This window comes from Arvicola amphibius, chromosome 2, assembly GCF_903992535.2.
Source record: "Arvicola amphibius chromosome 2, mArvAmp1.2, whole genome shotgun sequence".
NCBI lineage: Eukaryota > Metazoa > Chordata > Mammalia > Rodentia > Cricetidae > Arvicola > Arvicola amphibius.
This window is the reverse complement of record NC_052048.2, coordinates 148692717-148716844: the sequence shown is the minus strand read 5'-3', so window position 1 is coordinate 148716844 and position 24128 is coordinate 148692717. Positions and strand designations below refer to the sequence as shown.

Genomic DNA, 24128 nt, shown 5'->3' with positions numbered 1-24128 from the left:
AGTACAAAAGGATCTTGGTACCCTCGGGGTCCTGGAACCAGTCTCCAGGGGACATGAGGACAGACTGTGCTTGGTGGAAAAGAAGCCAACATGACCGAATGGCATGGCTCCGTCTATGCTGGTGCATCCTCACTGAGCTCAAGCATGGCTCTGGGGCTCTGAAAGGACTGAATTCAAACTAAACCGGCTACTGAGGGTAGGGTCTCCATGCTAGGGGTACTGTGTCGGCTTGGACAATATCCAGGTGTGTGTGTGGGAATCTGGCCTTCTCCATCAACAACCCCAGAACTTCTTAGCTAATCCTCTGACAGCCACAAAGACATAGTCACTTCCTCCAAGTGACAATCTTAGAGTCTACCTCAACTCGAGTCAGGTGATGTGGGACCTTAAAACTCCACAATACAATCCCTTCTTTCTTTCTTTCTTTCTTTCTTTCTTTCTTTCTTTCTTTCTTTCTTTCTTTCGCTGCCTTCCTTTTTTGTTCCTTCCTTCTTTTCTTTTTCTTTTTTAAATCTTATTCTGCTTTGCTAGTGACAGATTAGCACCAGTCCAAATGGTGTTTCCAAAGTTTTAAGAAGTAGAGGATGACAGCTTCTCCTTTTGATTCCTACTGTGTCAACTGGACCTTGTATTTTTCTCTCAGCCTGTGACTTATGACAATACAACTCACAAATGCTAGCAGTGCACAGCCTCAACTGGTGCGGGGAAGCTCCATCCTCCCTCCCATAGTTTAGTCCAGTCCCTCCCTGGGAAGAAGGTGCAGACTTACGGTTCTCAGAGGAACATGGTGTGTGGGGGATGCCAGTGGAGGCCGCACTGGACTCTGAAAGGCCAGGCAGAAGCGCTGGCCAGTGTCCGGTGGGGACGAGGAAGCATAGATGCGGTTTTCTAGGCGTTCAGGCTCCTGCTTATAAGACTCCAGGGGGAACGGGTGCGGCTTGGTCACTTGGGTGGGTGTTGATGGAGAAGAGGAGACGCTGGAGGCTGCAGGGAGATAACAGAACTTATTAGAAGTGTAACCTCGGCAGAGAAGAGGGAGCTCTCTTGTTCTAAGAGACAAAACCCCTGAAATATTAAATGTAGGAATCAGGGGAAAGTTTTTGAAGTGTGTTCACAGCCTCTTAGAAGTTCAGGGTTCAGAAACACCCTCACCATCCATGCTGAGGTGTGAGCAGGCCCCCTTGTTGGGGTGTTCGCATAGTCCTGACATTATTAGGGCTGGTCTCTTTGGCCCTCCACATGGTCTTGCCCGCCCCTTGGCCAATACTGGATGATTCCTTCTCCATCCCCAACAGGCTTGTGCCAACAGCAAACGCCATGGAGCCATATTGGTGGAAGCTGCTTATAGGGAAACACATAGTAAGCTCAGCAGAACTGGGGTCACTGCTGAAGAAGTCACATGACTGCATGGCTGAACAGTATGGTAAGTGTCCTGATGAAAGAAGGGGTGTTTGGACACGATGACACATGCCTTTAAGCCTAACATTCAGGAGATGAAGGCAAGCAAATCTCTGGGAATTTGAGGCCAGCCTGGTTTACATAGTTCCAGGTCAGTCAGGGCTCTATAACGAGGCGGAGGAATAAGAGAAGAAAGAGAGAGAGAGAGAGAGAGAGAGAGAGAGAGAGAGAGAGAGAGAGAGAGAGAGAGAGAGAGAGAGAGAGAGAGAGAGATCCTTGAAGCAGAGGGTGATACATGCACAAACAAGAAGGCAAGAATGATAGCTGGCAACACCAGAGGCCAGAAGAGATGGGGACAGAGCCTGCCCCACATAATGTGGAAGACGCATGGCACTGCCATGCCTTGGTTTTGACTTCTGTTTTGCTTTCTGATAGGGTCTCATATACCCGTGCCTGGCCCTGAACTTACTACATTGCTGACCAATCTTTAAATGTTGTAGTGAGGTCAGAACAGGCTACCTGTGTCAGAAAGGAAATATGTCATCCTTCCTCTTTCCACTTAGTCTCAACCATACACCCAGCCCTGCTTGGTGCTTTCCGGGTGGACATGCCTAACTCCTCCTGGGCATGGGATGGGGGCTGATGAGGTACAACAGAGCAGGGCAGGCCAGGTAGGTCAGGACTGAAAAAAAAAAAACCTGTGCCACACACACATCCTAGGGATTGTCATTGGCAACCCTTCTAAGGTCTGGGCTTTCCATGTCTCAAGACAGGGGCAGGCAGTCCTCAGTGATCTCTAATGCCTCCCTGGCTTTCTGTGATAGAAAGCACTGATAACCAGTCTCCATGGAGCACAGTCAAAATTCCCTTGGCCTGTAACTTTACCTAGTCTCCATTCAGACTTTCTGGTTCAAGCCTCATCCACAAACACATTTCCAAAGACTCAGAAGAACATGGGCCTCTGTGGAGGCCATTTTTTTGCTGATCAAAACTACAGATCTGGGACTAGAGAGATGGGTCAGTCAGTAAAGTGTTTTGGTTTACAAGAATTAACAGAATTTGGTTCCCAGAAACCACTTAAAACAAACAAAACAAAACAAAACAAAACAAAACAAAAGAAAAACTAGGCATAGTGGCTGTGTACTTGGAATCCTAGTTTTGGGAGGCAGAGACAGGAGGATCCCAGGGGCTCACCTAGCCCACTTGGATAACTCCAGGCCAAACGCAAGACCCTGTCACAAACAAACAACTAAACAAATCCAAACAACCGCCCCAACTAAGATGGCTGTCACCTGAAGGGCAATACCCAAGGCTGTCCTCTGCCCGCACACATGTGTACCTGCATGCTCACACAGGTGGACATGTTAATTGATTCCTCAGCTTTGCTTTCCTCACCGAGTGACGGGATATTGCGGTGCTGATTTTGAAAGCAGGGTTCACACGCCCACCTGTTTGTCAAGGGGCGGAGTGAGCCACGGCAGCACAGTGCCTGATGGGAAGGGGTCAGCTTCACCGTCCTCTCCATGTGAGGAAGCTGGGAAGTAGAAGAGGCACCGAGCCCTGGGCGTGAAATGATACCATCTGGAGTTCTGAAGAAGGGGAAAGGATTTTATATCTATAGTGTTCACATCCTGCCGATCTGCACGTGTCTGTCTCCAGGGAGGGAACGGCAGAAGGAAAGGGGTCCCCTTACATCTTTTCTACTCCTGTGCCCTACACCGTGGGTATGGTTGGCAATGTTTAATCTTCATGTCAATTTGACGGGATTGAGAATCTCCAGGGATGCATGCCCTCTGGGTGTGTCCATTAGGGTGTTCCCAGAGAGGTTTAACTGTGGGACCCATCATCTCATGGACTGGGTATCCCAGACTGAACAAAAGGGAACGCTACCTTTGCATCAGCATCCGGTCTACTCCAGACTGCAGAAGCAATGTGACCGGCTGCCTTAGCTCCTGTTACTCTGCCTTCCTTCCCTGCTACAATGGACTGTACCTGCACCATGAGCCAAAAGAGACCCTTCCTTCCTTACGTTGTTTATGACAGCATTTTGTCATTGCAACAAGAAAGGTAATTATACAAGTGTATATTATATATATATATATTTTTAAATTTATTTATTATGTATACAATAGTCAGTCTGTGTGTATGCCTGCAGGCCAGAAGAGGGCAGCAGACCCCATTACAGATGGTTGTGAGCTACCATGTGGTTGCTGGGAATTGAACTCACGACCTTTGGAAGAGCAGGCAGTGCTCTTAACCTCTGAGCCATTTCTCCAGCCCTATTATATATTTTGAAAATAATTTTTTCTATCCATTGTTCTTTTATGAGCCGCTGGCGAGCCACATGTTTAGGCATAGGTCACCCCCTGTCCTAGTGCTCTCTACAACTCTGTGTAACTTCTACCAGAGCCGGAGACAGGGCCTTGTCATCCTGAGCTGACTCTTGTCTGAGCAATACGGGCTCCCTCCCTTCCCCCCATTTCTACATCTTGGTCTGTCTGTCCATCTTGGCAAGAAGCTATCTACTCACACCATTCCCCTGGAAGAGGCCCTGTCACTGCTGCGTGAGGGGCCTCACTGACAGGGAAAACTCTCTGCTGATTCTTTGGGCAGCTAGCATTCACCTTTCCAGTGTGAACCAATAGAAGAGAGCATTGGCAGCTTGCTCCAGAGGTCTCAACAAGGTACGAGCCATAAAACTTCTGGGGCCCTGATTCCTTGTAGGTTGTGCAAATGCTGGAAGATCCTAACCCACTACAACAGAGGCCAGGAGAGAAGGCCAGAGGCTGAGGGGTACTAGGTCACTGCGAGCAATGGCTAGATGACTTTCTGCCCCTCAAGAATAACTCTGTCGCCACTTTCTAAGGCCATGAGGTGTTTTCCTCCTCCACCCCGCTGCCTCACCTCCATCCTGCTCTCCTCTCTGAGCAGGTGACTCCAGAGGTCGTGTCAGGCAGCTTTCCGGGACTACGACACACACCCAAGACAACTGACTTAGCAAAAGAGGATTATTCAGGCTCATGGCTTCAGTCTGTGATGGGTTATCCTACTGCTCTGGGCCACTGGTGGCCCAGAGTGACAAGTGTGTGTGGCAATAGGTCACCTCACGGCTAGGTCACAAGAGAGGAGCAAGAGACCAAGGACCCACAATGCCTTTCAAGAAAACATCCCCAAGGACTGAAGACTTCCTACCAAGCCCCATTGCCTAAATTTCCCATAATCACCAAGATGGGAACCCAGCCTTTAACAGATGGGTCACTGGGGAACATTCTAGATACAGAACACAGTAGAAGGGGAAGGGTACTGTGTCAGGCAAAGGGATAGGTGAAACGCCAGATGCAGGGCAAAGTTCACATTTGTGGAGAACATGTGATTAGCTTAGGATTACGGGGAGGATCTTCCTAGAATTAAAAAAGCATGTCCCCCTCTTCTCCCTGGCAGGTAAGATGTCTTCTAGCATCCCGCAGCATCCTGTCTGCCACACATCCTGGGTCGCCTGCTTCTCAATCATCTACCCTGTAGCTGAAGGACATTTCGTTACATATCCACTTCCATTTGTCAAGCAAACAGCGGAGTTCATATGTCCTGACTCTAGTTCCCAAACTCCTTTACCATAAAGAAATTGAGATGCCATTAAGGGACAGGACCAAAGATGTAAAATTCTGTTTCAGCCATGTGAACTCTTTCTCTGGAAAGGGTTTTGCAGGCCAACAGGAAAGAGAGTCTGGAGATACCTAGCTCACAGAAAGGCAGGAAGAGGAGCTAAGAAGGGTGAAGGGTATGCAGAGGAGGAGCTGGGCCTGGGACTGAGTGCTCCCCACACTGGGTGGCCTTGGCCAAGCAGCTTTCTCGCCAGACTGGCAGGGAAGGCAGGGACAAAGGTCAATTGTCACCACGTGGGTGCTGGCTTCTGAGTCGTTATTCGGGAAAGGCCACAGGGCTGGTGAGGACATTCCTGAGTGATTTCCTGTTTGAATACTGGTGTTCCCATTAGTAAATCAAGGGGCAAGAGGGACAACACCGCCTCATGTCTCCATTCCTTTACAACCCAAAAGGGCGGCGCGTCCAGCCTTTTGATGTTGTGACGGCTGCAGTCGTTTATAAAGTTTATGCTCAATCACCACACAATCAAGTTACAAAAGAAAAATCATAAAAGAATTTCATAATGTTTTAAGTGAGTTTATGACCATGTTGGGCTCCATTCATAGCTTACTTGGGTGTGTGCTGTTTTACAGAGACTCATTACTACTTTCTCACTAGACAGACTACAACTTGGCTATCTAAAAGAGCCAGGTGCCTGTTCTACACATCAGTAGATCCCAGGCAGCCTCTGGGGCCCAGCTTGGTGGAGGATGAGGAAGCCAGAGGCCCAGTTCAGGTGTGGTGGGGGAAATAGGACAAGGACAAAACCAACAGCATATCAAGCACCTCCAACCATCCTGTGCTAAACGCATGTGTCCCCAGAGGGAGGAAGGACGCAGACAGGGGCAGCCAACCTGTAGTCAGAGAGGTCAGGTCCTCTCTAACATCTGAGGACGGGGTCTCCAACCTGGAGAGCAACATGGATGATCTCCAGTTTAGGTGACTTTCATACGAGGTGGGGATGCACATGGCAACCCAAGAAAGAAGCCAGATGGCTCCCTTGTTAGGTTCCTTCTGAGGAGCAGCCCTCCTCCGCTTCTGAAGGGGCTTGCTGAGGGCTGTTGTCAGCTCTGAGGGTGAACAAAGGTTTTGATTTTTTTCCCCTGGCTGCCACAGAGCCCATGAATAAGCCCAGTGAGTGAACTGAAGTGGACCCTGGCAGCCAGACAGAATGCCAGGCAGGGTCTCCAGACACCGGGGAGCCATGAGCCGGTGACTTCCCAGGGCCTGGCTGGCCACGCTGGCGGTGGAGCTGCGGCCGAGAAGTGGGAGGAGAAGGCAGGACAGAGATGCCAATGGACAGGAGAGCCCTGCCCTTATGACTGCTGGGCAAGGCTGAAGCAGAGGCCAGGGCTTCAGAAGCTCCAAGCTCTGGGCCTGCATTTACCCCCAACTCACCATAGGCCCCGAAGCGAGCCCACCTCATACGACTGGATACAAATAAGCCGAGCGCTGCAGAGGCTATGCATGTGCTCGGATCCGTGTTGTGCGAAAGGACCAGGCTGGAGCCATGAGAAAGCATTGGCCTTTTCATACATGGGAGACAGAGGAGACAGACTTCACTTTGTTGACTGCAAATCTAATAGGCCAGGGGAATAGCAACTGTTCATGGCATGGGGGTGGGGGAACGGCAGTGTGGCTTTCTGAAGTACAAACTGCATGTCACAGTGATGAGGGCCTGATTAGGGTTGTTAGTTTGGGGAATAATGATGAGGGTCGTAAGGGGAGCAGCGGCACAGGGATGGTGCTGGACAAAAAACACAAGAATAGGGAGGGACAAAAATCCTTGTGGCTGAAGAGCCATGCACTGTCAAAGGGGACACAGACCACTAGACCATATAGGAGTCACAGTTGGTGTGTATGACACTGGAGTCTGGAGGCTGCTGTCTGCTTAGCGTGTCTTCCCTCTGGGAGCGCTCTGCTGTGACTTTTAATTAGTTCATTTGCAGTATTGGGAATTGAACCTATGGCCTTGTGCATGCAAGGCAAGCACTCTACCACTGAGCCATATTCTCAGTCCCCTTTTTAGTTTTTATTTTGAGACAGGGTCTCATTAATTTGTCCAAGGTTGGCCTTGAACTGTGGCCCAGGCTGAAGCTGAACTTGTCCTCCTCCTACCTTAACTTTTGGGCTAACAGGATTATAGGCCTTTACAAGTTGGTCTGGCTTCTGTTGATGTTTTTTAACCTTGTTTCCAAGGTGCCTCTCTGGCCTGGTCACCAATTCTCTCTATACTGTGCCTCTACCCCGCATTACCGGATGTCAAAGGCAGGCAATGCCACCTTGGTGCACTGTCCTCAGGTGCTGTAGTGGAGGGGAAATACTCTCCGGCTTTCACATTGCTTCTCATTGGACACGGGAGAAAGTAAGTACATATTCTCTGCTGTGCTCCACCCACTCCCCACTGCCCTGGCCATGGGCAACATCTCTCCATCTCTCCGGCCTGGAGGGTCATGGGCTTCTGGTCTTGCTTGCTCCTGGATCTAAGCCTTGGTCTCCTTTCCTTATTGACTCCTGATACCACACCCACTCCTCTGTGAAAAGGACCTTTGGGATCTCAGCTAAATGTCCCTGGTCCTTGTTCTTACAGATGTGACCTCCAGTGTCTAGTCTTGGCTCCCATACTGTTTAAGGGCTGACAGACGCCCCAGCTCTGGAACCTGAGTGTAAGCCCCAGTCACCAGCTGCGTGGCCTCTGTGAGTCAGTGCTCAGTGTCTGGCTTAACACTCGCAAATGAGCAGGTCTACAGCCATGCTGCCCTGAAATGCTCAGGACTCTGAAAATGAGAGCTGCCCTCGGGAGTTTCGCGGCGATTACAAGGTGAAAGCAAAGAATTCCTGAATGCCCAACAGCAGTGTGCACTGGGCAGCTAGTGGGTGCCATTAATACAAGATCCCAGGAAGGGGCAGCTCGCTGAGAACCCAACTGCACTTAGCTGTCACTGCCTGCCTGCCAGTCTCTGGTAGGAGTGTGACAGGTGAAGTCCATTCAGAGTCCACTTCTGGCCACGCTCAGACCCGTATTCCCTGTCTTGGCACTGTGAGGGTAACAGCAACCTTCCTTAGCTGACAGGGCTTTTCCTTTGGGAAGTCCAGGTCATAGCCATCACCAGGTGCCCCTCAAGCCCGGGTCGGCCAAGATGCAGCTGGGAAGCCCTTTAGGGATGTAGCAGGACAACGTAGTATTCCATCCACACTAGTTTAAGAATGCCGGAGAGCCACAGGCCATAAGGACCACTTCCAGCGCCACAATTCAGGGCTCTGGCTATGCGCTCAGCTGCTAACATGCACGAGGTACTGGCTTTATCCCTAGAACCAAATAAACTGGGCATGGTGGTACACGCCTGTGATCTCAGCACTTGAGAGAAGGAGGCAAGAGGGCCAGAAGTTCAAGGTTATCTTCCACTATCAAACCAAGCTTGAGGCCAGACTTAGATACTTGAGACCTTGTCTCCAAGACCAACCAACCGGCCAATCCCCAAACAACCAAACACGAAAAACCAAGCCCAGTTCCGTGCTTTAGTCTGCTCGGTTATGATTGTTCCCGGGTAAGTACTACGTCAAGGTGACTTTCGGGCTAGCAGACCCTCTTTCCCCAGTGGTATTTTCCACGTGACATTTTCCCACAAGTCAGTTCTGTCATTTTATTCTCTCTCTCTCTCTGACCTACAATTTGAGTGGCTAGGTCACTTTTCTAGGTCACGTCGCCATCACCTGTCTTGGTGGGACGCACTCCAGAGTGATCATAGCCCCTTCCACCTGTCCTCGTCCCTGGCTCCAGACCCTGGGAGGAGCCTGTACCTGCTGCCACTGTGTCAGACAAAACATTGACTTTGGAACCCTTTACACGCTCTAAAAATACGCAGTTTAAAATTATGTTTTGCCATTTGTAAATGAATCAGTATTTTTACAGCCCCTTGGTTATATTTTAATATAATGAGTAGAGATACTTATGACCATATAAACAATAGCTCCTTGGAATCCTCAGTCAGTTTTTAGAACTATAGATATTAATAATTTCTCACTAATATATATTTAAAATAAAACAAAAAGGGAGAGAAGTGATATATATTTTTATGTATTATAAATGCCTTTAATATATGTGTCAAGAGAAACTGTTAGATTTATGTATCTGCTTTTTCATTCAGCTTATTCAGTATGTGGTCTTGGATGAAATACATATATTACTAGAAATATAAAACATATAACATGTTATTAATATATACCACTGTATATTGTATGTGTTCTCAATGTAACATATATTTTATATATATTACATATATATAAACATACACGTGTGTGTGTGCGCGCGCACACACACACACACACACACACACATATTATAGCCTCAGAGAGGCAGAATAGAGAAACCATCAGATTCTGAGAATGACTCTTAGTGACTGCAAAAATCCTTGGACTTCACTATCAGGACCAATGCTCTACCCTGATTCTGTCCCTTTTCTCCTTTGATGATTCTTGTAGACCCTCTTCTCCTTGTGAGAATCCAAGCCCCTCAGCTGGGACCACATGATAAGACACAGGCCATCTCTTGTATCTACTTCACTGAAGTCTCTGCTTCCCTTGGCTAATCACATCCCAACACTATGAAGGACAAGGACCATGGCTTGGGTCTGGGTCCCCTCTGACAAGGACCATCTGTGCATAACTGCTACTCATTGCTCCATCGTTCTCCCTGGAGATGTTTACATTTTAATGTAAAGATAAACGTGTGACAAAGAAGACTCAGAACACAACCCTCAACATGCTCTAGATGGGAATGGAAGATGCTGAACACTGACTGATGGGCAGGCTTAGGTGGGGTACTTCAGGGTAGCATCTCTTCCAAAGTGAAGGCGCATGGTAGATAAGACCAGCTCTGTTCAGAAAGCCTTCCTTCCATACCCAAAGGCTCAAAGGTTGCCAGTATGTTTCAGACTCCAAGGAGCCCAGTGACAAAAGAATGCCTAGGTTTTATCTAACGTTTTTTGCTCTTTAGGTCCATCTGTGACTTTCTCGGGGATGTTATAGGATGCTGGAGATATCAGAACATCCTGGCACAGTGATTCATGGTCCTCTCTGATAAGGAGTTATCTGTGAAATCACAAAGGGGACAAGTGTCATTTGGGGGTGTGTGTGACAAAATATGGAGAGTCCCAAGAGAACCAAGGGTGGTTAGGATCAGCAGTGCCTAGAGAGTACACTTGTCTCAACACTTTATTTATTTGGTGTATTGCATATGTGCATGCATGTACATATGTACATGTATGGCATGTACATGCACATGTGTGCACATGAAGACCCGAGAACCCCCTCAGTTGTCATTGCCCAAGGGCTATGCACTTTTTTTTGAGACAGGCTCTCTCAGTGACCTGGGGTTCCATTAGGTCAGGCTGGATGGCCAGATAACCCCAGGGATCTGCCCATGTCTCTTTCTCCTGCACTGAAATTATAAACAGGAACTAGTACACCTGGCTCTTTTTTTTAAATGTGGAATTTGGGAACTGAACTAACTTTACTAACTGAGCTATTTTCCAAGCTTATTATTTTCATCTACTTAAACAGTAATCACATTTACTTGTGTGTGTACACATGTTAATGTATGCCACAGTGCTTGTGTGAAGGTCAGAGAATAACTTCAGGAACTGCTGATCCATCACTTACGTCTAGTCCCAGGGATCGAACTCAGGCCACTAGGTTAGGCAGCAAGTGCCTTCACCCACTGAGCATCTTGCCAGCCCATTCCCATCATCTCCTTTTGGATGGAGGAGACCCAGGCTCTGAGAGGTGAAGCTTCAGCCCAGAGCCCAGGCCAGTCCCATGACCACTTAGGTCTTCGGAGCAGGCGCAGCTCTCCTGTGCCAGCAGAGCTTTCACACACAGAGCTCACAACCACTGTCAGTCCAAACAGTAAAAGGACGGAGGTTCTCCAGAGAATGATACATTTATAGGGACTTGGTGTGCGAAGTTCTTTTGTTTATGTGTTGCTTTTATTGGTTAATGAATAGGGCAGAGTAGAGATAGGCGAAAAAACTAAACCGAATGCTGGGAGAAAGAAGGCGGAGTCAGGGAGACGCCATGTAACCACTGCCAGAGACAGACATGAGGAACCAGCTGCGTGGTGATACACAGATTAATGGAGATGGGTTAGTTTAGGATGTAAGAGCTAGCCAATAAGAAACTAGAGCTAATAGGCCAAGCAATAATTTAAATAATATAGTTTCTGTGTGATTATTTTAGGGAGTCTGTGTGGCTGGGAAATGAACAAGCTGCCTCCTACTCCAGGGACCAGCAAATGTTTACAAGAAGACACGGGCTATATTAAATTATATATGTGTGCAAAGACCAGGGAAAATTTTTAAAGGCTAAGTGCAGAGGGCACCATAAGTAATTTTGTACCAGTATCCTGACAATAAGGGTTACTACCAAGGGTGGCAGCAATCCAAGCTGAGCCAGGCAGTTGCTGGGCAGATGCCTGCAGAAGCATGTTCTGGGCAAGGCTGTGAGAGTCTTTGTGCCAGGCTGTGGCTCTGGCTGGGCCTTTTGTGGTCACTCTTGGAATCACAAACGTGTGACACGGATCTCCTTCAGATGTGTTCTTAGAGGGAGACTGGATGCCTATCTGGGACCAGAAAAGTCACTGTAACCTTGATTTCCCCGAGGCATTTGTTTACAGAATTTGGCAGGCAGTGGCCACAGCTGAGCCGGCTGCTTAGCTCAGCCAGGCATCTCCAAGGTACAAAGCAACAGGGCTGTGCTGTGGGTGAACTTGGAACCAAGTCTGCTGAGTGGGGCCCAAGGTCAAGGAAGGTCAAGTGGCCACCAGGCCTCCGAATGTGGACTTTCCAGATAGTCCCTGACTGAGTGGGAAACTCCATGGTAGTGTTCCCTCACTGCACTGAGGAGGGTGCTCCATCTCTAGCCTTTTTGGGAATTCCTAGTTTGGAATCAGCCATATGGTCATAGTTTTAGCTGCTGGGATGACTCCCCAGGAACTGGGAAAGAAATCCTTCTTTCCTCCCTTCCTCTTTCATTTAGTGTGTGTGTGTGTGTGTGTGTGTGTGTGTGTGTGTGAGAGAGAGAGAGAGAGAGAGAGAGAGAGAGAGAGAGAGAGAAAGAGAAAGAGAGAGAAAGAGAGAGTCTCTTGTGTAGTCCAGGATAGCCTCTATGTACACAAAGATGACCTTAGATTGATTCTTTTGCCTCCACCTCCCCAGTGTTGGGATGACAACCATGAACCACCACGTGTGGTTTTATGGTTTTATGCTGGGAACTGCACCCAGAACTGTGTAGGCTGGGCAATCATTTTATCAGCTGAGGCATCCCCCAGCTCCAAGAAGTGGTTCTTAATCTACTGAGTCCTTGGACCCTCGGAACTGTAAGGAGTCACACATGAACCTCAGCACACACATTCCTTGCTCATTCTGCTTCTGAAATAACATCAGGGTATTTCCAACCCTAAAGCTTGCTTTCTAGAATGTGTGTGCCAAGGAGTCACCAAACATGCCCATGGGTCCTTTCCTACCAGATATGTGACTCCCACCGTGCCAGCTGCTAGTGGGAGTTGTGCCCACGCTGCAAGCCTGAGTAACAAAACCTGAAACATTACCGGGATCTTGTTTGTTAATCTTCGCATAGCTGTGACAGTATCCCTGATGGGAGCAGAGTCAGAAGGGAGAGGCTTATTTCTGGCTCAGTTTCAGGGGATATTAGCCTACCATGGCAGGAAGTTACCATGCCTGGGGCACTGTCCATGGTAGTTGAGCTTGTTGCATGACTTGTTCATATTTTTGGTCAATTATGAAGCAGAACACTTGGGCTGGGGAAGGCCTCCCTCAAGTTGAACATGTCAACCAGCCAGGCTCTGTATCCTAAAGGTTCCCAAATCTTCCCAAACAATGCCCCTAGCTATAGACCTACTGTTCAAACCACAGGACCTGTCCGAACACTAACAGCCTCTTTCCAGGAGAGTAGGGCAGGAGTTGACAGAAAGCCAGAGTGATAGCTGTCTGGGAACTGCCACCAGAAGCTCCTAGAGCATGCCTAGAGCCACAAATTACACCTTTGATGTGGGGGGGGGGGGCAGCACATACACTAAAACTGGAATGATGCAGAGAAGATTAGCATAGCCCCTGCGCAAGGATGACACGCAAATTCATTAAGCGTTCCATATTTTCCCTAAAAAACTATGCCCACATTCCCCCAAAATGGTTTATGGATGTTTGTCTTTGTTTAGAGTGTTGGTTACAAGTTATTATGGATGGATAGTGGTCAAGAAAAAAGATAAACGAAAGAGATTAGATTTAGAATTTTCGTTTTGGGAAAGAAGGGGGGGTAAGTGTTGGGAGACAATGATCTTGTACCCTGTAAAGATTTGTCACTTGTATTGGTTTACTAAAACACTGATTGGCTAGTAGCCAGGCAGGAAGTATAGGTTGGGTGACCAGGCAGGAGTAGAAGTGGGGCAACCAGAACAGGAGAATTCTGGAAAGAGAAAGAGTCAGTCTGCAGTTGTCATCCAGACACAAAGGAAGCAAGATGAGACTGCCTGGCTGATAAAAGGTACCAAGCCATGTGGCAAATAAAACAAGAATTATGAGCTAGCATAAGTTATAAAAGTTACTAGGAAGACCGAGCTAATAGGACAACCAGTTTATAATTAATGTAGACCTCTGTATTTCTTTGGGCCTGAACAGCTATGGGACCTGGCAGGACAGAAACATCTGTCAACACACCTTGTGCTGCTTCTGCACTTTCTGTCATTCAGCTATGTGTCTCTATTCAGAACCAGTGATGGTGGCTCCTCTCCACTGCAGACCACAGAAGCCCCTAGCTGTGTAGCTTCCCAAATTATCCCTGCCTCTCCAGTTTTTTTTTTAAATTTTATACTACTGTGTTACATACATGTGTGTTTGTGTACCACATGAGTGCAGAGCCAGTGGAGGCCAGAGGAGAATAGCAAATCCCATGGAACTGGAGTTATGGACAGTTGTGAGCTGTCATGTGGGTGCTGGGAGCCAAACTTGGGTCCTCTGCAAGAACAGCAACTGCTCTTAACTGCTGAGCCATCTCTCTAGTTCCCTGAACTATCTCCTGATGGCTCTGTTTTGAACCTCTTCTGGGCAGGTAGCTTTACTCTAAAGGCACAGCTTTGGGTCTCCTCCTTATCCAGGTTCTGGGCTCAGAGCAGGTGAGATGGTGGTAGACGGTCTTAGGCAGGCTTTGAGCTACTGTCCCTCCTGAGACATGCCCTAGTTTTCCAAATGTGCAGGAATATGGGAAAACTAGAACACACTTCCACATGGGGACATGGGGTCTAGACCACAGTACTTAAAGCCTTTCTTGGTTTAAGGGCCATGTTCAAAAAGCAGGAGAAAGCTAGGGCTGGCACCATGGAGGCTGTGCTTAATGTTCTCTTGCCTAGCTCCCCTGTGGTGTTCTCTCCCTGGGCAATGGCTGGTGGCCAGGCTGGGTATTCCCTTCCAGGAGGCTGGACTCTGAGCAGGGCTCTCCTGAGGCTCTGTTGACTTGACACATCATCTGACACAGCCTGCCAAGCCCTTGGGCTTTGAGGTGCCAGTGTGATGGCTAGGGAGGCCGGGAAGGTGTCCAGGCAACGTCTGCTCAGACCCATTCTGAGCACTCAGCTGTTCTCCTTCTTCCCAGAAAGAAAGGGATTGTGAGTACTGACCCCGGGCCTTAGTGAGGAATGGGTGGCAGTCTCCCTGGAGAGGCAGGGAAGGAAGGACCATTCCTATGGGAGGGAATGGAGGATCTCCTGGTGGGGACATGGGTACTGCCTTTTCAAGGTGGCACAGGTCTCAACCCTAGCACTTTCTGCTGCCTCTCAATGCAGTAGCAATGTGGGAGTTAGAAGTCATAAAATCAGATGACAGCAGCCCACTGGATCTTTTCCTAGGGTTTTCAAAGGAGATGTAACATCTGAACTGGCAGAAACCCAGACAGGGACCCTCTTCCCAGGGATCCCTGGGTTCCTGATGCTTCCAGCTTTGGATATGCGGTAAGCACCACTGTTAGGTCGTGTCTCACAGGGAGGGAGTACTTGGCTCTTGATGTGCAGTCCTCCACAGTGGCAAAGCCCTCTGCTCCTTTCCATATTCTCCTGACCCACTGCATTGATGACCCAGCTCTCCTTTCTACACATTGCTATACCTGGCTCAAACCTTGCCTAACCTTGCCTCCTGATGGAGCCTGGCCCTGATAAGGTCACTGAGCACGGCCCTCAAAACAGAAGTAGCCACGCAAAGGCTGTGGGACTGGGGTGGGTCTCTTTGTACCTGGGGTTCCCATACCAATTTTCTCTCTAAATTCTAGAACAAGAGCACTGTGCTTAAAGAAATCAGACTCTCTAATGATCTTGATCCATGCCTCCACTCCTGCCTCTACCATTGCTTTGTGCAACTTTTCGAAAGCCTCCTCTGCTTTCGAGGGTGTTGCTTGCTCTTCCTTCTAGCGACATTGCACATTCCAACATCAGAAATTTTATAGTGTGCTGTGGGGCTACTATTTCTGAGTGGGGAGTGAAGTCCAGACCCCAGTGTATTCTCAGCAAGGGCTATCCCACTGAGCTGCATCCTTAGTCCTTAGTTATTGAGACGGGGTCTCACCCTGGAGCCCAGCCTTCAGGGTGCCAGCGTTGCAGGGGACTGTTTATTTATGTATCGAGATGGGATCTCACCCTGTAGCTCAGCCTTCAGGGTGCCAGCGTTGCAGGGGATCATTTATTTACGTATCTTGTTTCCTCCACTGAGCACAAATGGCGTGAGTCTGGCTTGCCACCATACCTCCCGCCTGGCACACTCTTTGCACACTGCTTCCACTCAAGAAACACGGCAGTTCTTATAGGGGACACCCTTGTTTAACAGGGCTACCAAGAGGCATAGCTCAGGAGAGAACAAGTGGATACACTTTATTTTGTCAGAATTTAAGACACAAACACAAAGGAAACTGACAAAGGCAAATGGCGTGGAGAAGGCACTTGCAATTATGTGTGTTCTAAAGGTTTGTGTCCCCAATGCAGAAAGAACTATCAGGACCAGAGAGACGGCTCCATGGATGAGAGAGCTCGCCGCATAACCACGAACTCCTACCTAGAGGCTGCAATGGTTGAGAAGAATAGCCCAGCTACGGGCTCCTCAGAGGCTGGGTTCCCAGTCTGTTTTGTGAGGTCTGTAACTCAGGGCTCCCCATCACCCAGTGTGTCTGTCAGAGTGGCTCCCATGGCTGAGGACAAGTCAGTAAGAGCTGGCTGGTTCATGCAACAGCCCACAAGATCCTCTTGACTGGGGCGGCTTGGCGCATGGGTGCTACAGCAGGGGTAGTGGGGTGTGGAGGGAACCTGCTTCTGGGAGGCCTAGCTGTCAGGGAGATGCCAGCTAGCCAGTGGGACTCTGTCATAGCAACCCAAATCATCTGACACAGAAAATGGGCTAATTTGTTGTAAAAAATAAAAATCTAAGTTTTAAATTTCTAATTGAGTGAACGGCAGCTCAGCAGTTGAGCAGACACTGCTCTTGTGGAGAACCCAAGTTCTGCCCCCAGCACCCACCTCAGGAGGCTAACACTTGCCTGTAACTCCAGCTCCAGGGACCCAACACTTGTGGCCTCTCGTTTCTTTGGGTTTATGTTTTAAATTCTGATAAATACAGTTTATCCGTTTGTTCTTTCGTAAGTCATGCCTCTTGTAACCTTGTTAAACAAAGGTGTCCCATAGAGCAGACTCACGTACATACACACACATGCACAAAATTAAAAGTAAAATACATACAAAACATTCACCCAATGTATAATTTGCCATTTTAAACTACACACGCATGCACATACACATGTAATTTAAAAGTAAAATATATCTAATGCATTCATACAGTGTACTATTTATCATCTCAGAGTGTGCAGCGCAGTGGTATGTCACTCACATGTGTGGCCGTCCTTCCCCTAAGTCCTTCATCTTCCCAAGAGCAAGTCTCACACCCTTTGGTTAAGGTTTTCTCATGCTGTCTTGCCATGTGTCAAAATCCCCACTCTGCTTCAGGTTGATTAACACACAGCTACACCGAGAGCTTCTCCAGACTCCCCTCTGACTCTGCCCGCCCATTTGAACCAGGTCTATACCCCTTATTTCCATGGCTTCATGCCAAAGGCCCGGCACAAAGCTCCTGAATGCTTTGCTGGGGTGACCCAGTCCCTCTTGGCCAGAAGCTGTCTTTGCCTGTGCGAATGCTGGTCCTATCCTCCAGGGTCTGAGTGTGTGTAGGTGCCCAGCCCCGGGCAGAGAACTCCGTATAGTTAGCAGGCCCAGGGTAATGTCAGATTTTCTTGTCCTTCCGCAGCCAAGTTTCCGAGGTGCTATTCGAGAAGCCCTGCCAAGGGTAATGTGACATTTACAAGACACCAGGTGGGGCTGCCATGGGGACATAACAGGAGGAGGGGGGGGGATGTGTCTCTGGGCATGGAGCCCACAACTCGGCACAGTCTGGTGATTCCATGTTGTGTAAATTAAAGCACTAGTCACCTGTTCCTCAAAGTCACGGCTGAAATCGGTACCCTCTGATAGCACAACAAAACCACGATGTCTGCCTCCTCTGACTGGGAGCTCTTTTTCCTTCTTTCCTCCTTCCCTCCCTCCTTCCTTCCTTCCTAGATCTTTCCTCAGCAGGGCCCATTTGATGGGGTATTATGAGCTTCCTTGGAGCTTGAGTGCACTGGCAGTAGGCAGAGTCCTTTGTCCTCAAGGCCTTCAGCAACCAGTTCACTCTCACTGGCTGAGGCTGCTCACTTACAGTCAGGACTTTTGTCTGACTGTCAGTGACACGGACTAGACACACCCGACCTCTGCGCTGGGGCACCTCTACCAGAAGGCAAGTAAAGTAGCTTTACCGCCCAAAGTGGCTCTTGGCAGAAGCTACTGTTGCGGGCTTGGTCCTTAGATAGGGAAGTGGCCATCCCTGCATATCTTAGAACTAGGCCCTCTTGGGGGTTTTCAACTCCCTGGAGACAGGTGGAAACCACAAGGACTGCTTCCGGAGGATGACTGACCTCCTCTGAGTGACTGGCACAGGCAAGGCAGTCTGGGGTTGACAGGCAGGAGGCAGGTCCCACCAGCTCTTCATGGCTCGATACCCCCTATTTGAGTTGTCCAGCATGTCCATGATGGCCCTGGGGTCCTATAGAAGCCTCCTCTCCCACCCTGTCACAGCTGCCTAGAACTTGCAGCCTCTGTCCTGGTTCACCGAGTTCCTTTTCCTTATTCCCTTCAACGTGCGGACTGTGACAGACTGGAAGCAGCTGTCGCTGACTGTGCTTTAGGGGACTGTCACTCCTGGGCTCAGCTCACAATCACTGTGCAGTGCCTGCAGCCATAGCTCCCACGGTCCTCTGCACTGTTGAGAAGGATGCAGGCTCCCCAGGCAGTCCCAGGAACAGCAGCACCATGATGTGGGTCTGCTGAAGTGAATGTTCTGGGGGCCTGGAGCAGGGATAAGGTCAGGCTTTGGGGAAGCAAGATTAGGCCTTCTCTGCAGGCCCAGGCCCACGTCAAACACCTCCAGTCTTTGACTCAGGACCCCTTTCTCTGGCCTGTAATCTAGAGTGGTATCCTCCCTGCTGGGTGTGTTCAGCCTTGGCAGTCGTTAATGAACCAATGAGATTGGCAGTATCAGTGGGTACAAAGTACAGTTAGGTATCTGGAGCGCAATGCCCCATAGTTCCTATGCTTAAGATAACGGAATGGAGCCAAGGAGGCGACCAAGGATGCACCATGTTAGGATGTTAGGACATGGTACCAGGAAGTGGATGAGCCTGCCATATCACGGTCTTTAGACAGAGAAAGGTATTCAGACAAAAGTGAACACGAGGTGAGAGAAGAAGGCTGGTATCTCGTCCACCATGAGCCAGAGAGAGGGACTGGTGCTGGGGGAGTCTGGTCTTTAAGAAGGACTAGGACTGAGCTAAACTGGGGGGAAACAGGGGTGTGATGAAGGAGTGTCTATGTGTTACTTTCATTGGTTAATAAAGAAACTGCCTTGGCCCTTTGATAGGACAGAAAATTAGATAGGCGCAGTAAACAGAACAGGATGCTGGGTAGAAGGCAGCGATGCAGTCGCCATGCCTCTCCTCTCTGAGACAGATGCAGGTTAAGATCTCTCCTGGTAAGCTACTACCTCATGATGCTACACACATTAATAGAAATGGGTTAAGCAAGATGTGAGAATTAGCCAACAAGAGGCTGAAACTAATGGGCCAGGCAATGTTTAAATGAATACAGTTTCCATGTAATTATTTTGGGTAAAGCTAGCCGGGTGGCGGGAAGCGGCCTGCCACTCTTACTTCAACAGGGGTAGACAAGGCAGAGGTGGTGGGGGCAGCGGCTTGAGGCACAGTCATGCATCAGTCCTTGTCCCAAACCACAGAAGCCAGAAGCCTCCACAGGAGATGTCTAGGTTGGCCATGACTTTCCTCAGACAAGATGAATGAAATAGTCCTACAGGATGCTCACAGTGCAGTTCTGAGAAACGAGGTTTTCATCCCTCAACCTCAGGAGCAAACAAGTCTTTGACTAAGTCACCGCAAGTGGCGAACAGAGAGTGTGAGGTGCTCCCAGCAGCTCCCTCTTGTCTTCGGGACGGGCAGGCACTGTGTTAGTAAGCTAAGCTCTGCTCGGGCACTAGACCAGTGGGTGAAACAGAAAGGCCATGCCCAGGCTGGCAGGGCCTGCAGAGTCCCGGGATCTTTTCACAGGTGTCCCTGGTGACTCAGGCAGCAGGGACACAAGCTGTAGTCTGGGCCAGCATTTAGTAAGGCTCAGGTTTCTGAACCCTGCCCGTAGGTCCAGACTCAGCAGCTGGGTGGACATCTTATTGGGCATTTTTGTTTGTTTTAGTTTTTCAAGACAGGGTTTCTCTGTGTGTATTCCTGGCTGTTTTGGAACTTGCGCTATAGACCAGGCTGGCCTTGAACTCACAGAGATCCACCTGCCTGGTTCTGGGATTAAAGGTGTGTACCACCACACCTGTCTAATAAATATTCACGTGATGTCAAGACTGGCTTGAGATTCACTCTGAGGGCCACCTGCTCCAAGAGGTTATCTGAGTTCCTGGTAAAGACTAGAAACTTCTCAGTCATGTGTCCTGGGCTCTGAGAGCCACCTCTTATGCAGTATCCGGGTCACAGGTACCTTCTGCTCTCACACTCCTTAAGCTTACCCAGGGAGAGTCTGGGATCCATGGGGAGTCCCTGGGGTTGCCTGAGGACCCAAGAAGTTATAGAACATGTTCTGAGGCCGGGACATACAACATGATGATAACCTTCATGTGCCACTGGGGTGACAGGAACAGAGAAAGGCCATGGCCAGCCTCTCCTCAGGGGCTTTGGCTCAGGGCAGCACATTGCAACAAGCCCATGGCTCTGGCCGGAGTCCCTGGGCCTGAAGGGTGGCTCCGAACATAAATGCTGACATTCCCCAGATTCTCCCTCTCCTGTACTGCTTTGTTTCAACAGCTCTGGGATCTGACACAGCTGTACCGTCTGTGCTCCTGGCGCTCAGCAGGTGTATGTGACCTGACACTCATATATTGCACAGCATCATATGGAATGCGTGTTTGCATAGTTCCAGCAGATAGCACCCCAACATGACTCTGTAAGAAGCCACAAGTAATGGGCAGGTTTTCAGAAAAGGCCACAGTGTTAGCTCAACCGCACTCCCATACTCTTTGTTCTGTGTATTTGTTCATGGGTAGGGGCACATGTATGCATGTGTGGAGGCCAGAGGTCTTGGGTATCTTCCTCCACCGTTCTCCGCTTTAGTTTTTGAGACAGGGTCTCTCTCTGAACTGATTCGGCAAGATTGACCAGACAGAAAAGCCCTAGGAACCTACAGGCCCCATCCTCTTGCCCTGGCACATGCCTCTCTGCCTGGTTTCTTAAAGTGGGTGTTGGGGTCCAAAATCAGGTTCTCATACTTTACAAACTGAGCCATTTTCCCAACCCCCATTTTACATTCTTCATATCCTTGGTTCTAGTTCTTTAAAAGACAAAAGGACCCTTCCATGTCAATGAGAAATGGAAACCAAAAGGCATTTACTGACTTTTCTCCTTGACATGAAAAGCAGACTAGGCCACTCAGCAAAACGTTTTCATCAGTATCGACAGGAGGAGCTGGGGGGCAGGTCCACTCTGAGGCCAAGAACCTAATCCATAAAACAAGTGCCCTCCTGCAGACATGCCAGGTGGCTTCCGTCTGCTCCCCTTATCTTTCATGGACGCTCATCTTCTCTCCCCATCTGCCAGGAAGCCCATGAGGGCCTTGCCACAGCGACTCTCAGCTCAGGCAAATGTGACTTTGAAGCTTAATACTCATTCAATAATTCATTCCTAGGGATGAAGCGTTCATCCATGGGCCCGAGAACCCCGAGTTTAAGCGATCTGGAGAAAGCCTCATGCCAAATGATTAGATAATAGGGCCTTATCATGACAACATCAGGGTAAAGTCCTGGGGCACACAGCCCCCTAAGGTAGCGAAGTTATGCTTCAGAGAGTGGGGTGGGCCAAGGAGGGGGAAGGTAAAGTCCACAGGATCACACACACTCTGAGTGTGAGTGCCGGGCCTTCTTTCATGCCAGGAAGAGACACACCTGCTTCCTTCTGAGAGACACCAAAGAAACGAAGGGCTGGAAGCTTGAAAACGCCTTCAGAATAAAGTCAAGTGAGCGTCCACCCTTCCAATGGCAGTCCTGTCCAGCCGGGGGAACCCTCACACAGACTGTCTCTGCACTTCTCCAGGGGCCGTACCCGTCTTTAGCCAAGTTCCCTACCATGCACTCTAGCTGCTGCCTCCCTTCCAGCCTCTGTCTGCCCGTGGCTGGATGGTCTCATCTGTTTACCGCACCTTCTGCATTCTGTGGCTCCCTCATCCATGAGTGTCAAGCCATGGAGGAAAGAGAAGTGGACCCCTGCCACATGCACAGTGCTGTGGAGAGGCCGAAGCTGCTCTGGGTGATAAAGTCTGCTCTCAGGATTCTTCTGGCTGCTTCTCAGCGTGTTGGTAACTTATTCTACCAATGGGCAAATGAATGAGTCGCTGCCCCTGCACCCCTCTGGGACCCTCTGACTAGAGCATGGCAATTTTTCTTCTCCTTGCTGTGGCTGAAGGACTGATGACTGCTCGTCCTCCTTGATTGTTCAATAATTGAATCAACCCCAAGGACTTCCTTTCTTTCCTGGTGGACTTAAACTTTCTTGGGTTTGGGGAATGGTTTGGTAGTAAAGCACTTGCCATGAGGCCCAAAGTATGAGGATCAGAACCCACATACATGCCAACAGATGTACGAACCTACCTGTAAGTCCAGCCTTGGAAGGCCAGGATAGGGGATTCCTAGAGCAAGCAGGCCAGCAAAACTAGCTATATTAGTGAGCTCTAAGTTTTTGAATGAGGTGGAAAAGCCAACGGTGGAGGACTCTAGAAGCCAACCTCAGGTCTCCCATGCATTTGCATACATGTGCACATGTGTTTTTATATGTGCTTTCACACACAAAACATGCATAATATATACTATATAAGTATATTATGTCCCACATGCTGTGGGACAATGGTTTGTACCCTGTCACTCGTATTTTAAATAAATGCTGATTGGCCAGTAGCCAGGCAGGAAGTATAGGCGGGGTGACCAGGCAGGAAGTAGAGGCAGGACAACGAGAATTCTGGGAAGAGGAAAGTTTCAGTCTGCAGTCGTTACCCAGATACAGAGGAAGCCAGACTCCGAGCAAGCAAGATGTGACTGCCTCACCCAAAAAGGTACCAAGCCATGTGGCTAACACAGACAGTAATTATGGGTCAATACAAGTTATAAGAGTTAATAAGAAGCCCAAGCTACTAGTCCAATCAGTTTATAATTAATGTAGGCCTCTGTGTGTTTCTTTGGGACTGAACGACTGTGGGACCTGGTGGGACAGAAGCCTCTGTCAACACACACATACACATGAAAGTGGCAAAAGAAGAATGTCTGTTTCATCACAGTATAATAGCATAGTAAAGCCTAAAAGTCACGACGGAACAAGTGAACAGATGTGTATGGAAGAGTGAGCATCCCCAGAGAAGCACACAGCTGCCTCCTTCAGGCGTCCTGCCTGCTAAGACAAGCAGCCAGGACACTAATGTAACCTGTGCTTTGCTTCCATTGTCCTTTCTAGGCAAGGAATCATGTGCTCTTTAACATCAGGGCTCTCTCTTTTTAAACAAAGAATTATTTATTTATTATGTATACAGTGTTCAGCCTGTATGTCTGCCTTCAGGCCAGAAGAGGGCACCAGATCTCATTACAAATGGCTATGAGCCACCATGTGGTTGCTGGGAATTGAACTCAGGACCTCTGGAAGAGCAGCCAGTGCTCCCAACTGCTGAGCCATCTCTCCAGCCCCATCAGTTCTCTCTTGCTCAGAAGCTGCAAGCTCCTCAGAACATCCACCATGTGAATTTACCACCACACATTTATTGTTTCTATTGCTGATGGGTGTCTGGGTAGTTTATTCTTTGGGTTACTAGAGATGATGCTGGAACATTCTCTATATGCCTGTGCCAGAATTTCTGCCTGTTTTGTGATGTATTTAGTTAACACAAAAGATATTACAGGGAGAGAAAGAGAGGGGAGAAGGCTAGCTGGGCATTTGTGGGAGATCTACAATGTCTGGGGCCCACACAGCTACCGTCATGCACCCCCACCCGTGAGGCAGGTGGTTAGGAACCTCTGTGCACCAGTGCTCAGGAAAGTGCAGGGTGAGGGAGGCTGGTAAGTAGATTTTAAATCCAAGAGAGATAGCTTCAAAGCAAAGCTAATAGAAGCAAGAGTCCAGTACAGATGCTCACATGAAGGTCCAGGGAGAAACTGTCCCCTCAGACTGTCACTCCACAGCCCTGCTCTTGCAGCCTCAGCCACAGAATGAAGAGCCCTGGTCTGAGTGAGGTTTCCCTGTGTGCCAGATACTATCTCCTGTAACCGACACCCCCAGAATCGTCAGCCAAACTGCACACACCTGTGATGACTGGCAGACCGAGGAGAACTTTGCAAAATTCTGATAAA

At 49.0% G+C, this 24128-nt stretch overlaps 1 protein-coding gene and 1 non-coding gene across 7 annotated transcripts in view; one reads left to right on the top strand and one right to left on the bottom strand.

Moving 5' to 3' along the window:
- Positions 1–24128, bottom strand: part of Prkag2 (protein kinase AMP-activated non-catalytic subunit gamma 2) — a 267184-nt gene that overhangs the window by 95532 nt on the left and 147524 nt on the right. For all 6 annotated transcript variants that reach the window (XM_038318269.1, XM_038318270.1, XM_038318272.1 and 3 more), the window contains one exon: positions 770–984. In XM_038318269.1, coding sequence (XP_038174197.1) covers positions 770–984 — 215 coding nt within the window. The remainder of the gene's footprint in view (positions 1–769; positions 985–24128) is intronic.
- LOC119808503 lies at positions 13107–13214 on the top strand. The gene has a single exon (XR_005284443.1). It is a non-coding gene; the product is annotated as a U6 spliceosomal RNA (small nuclear RNA).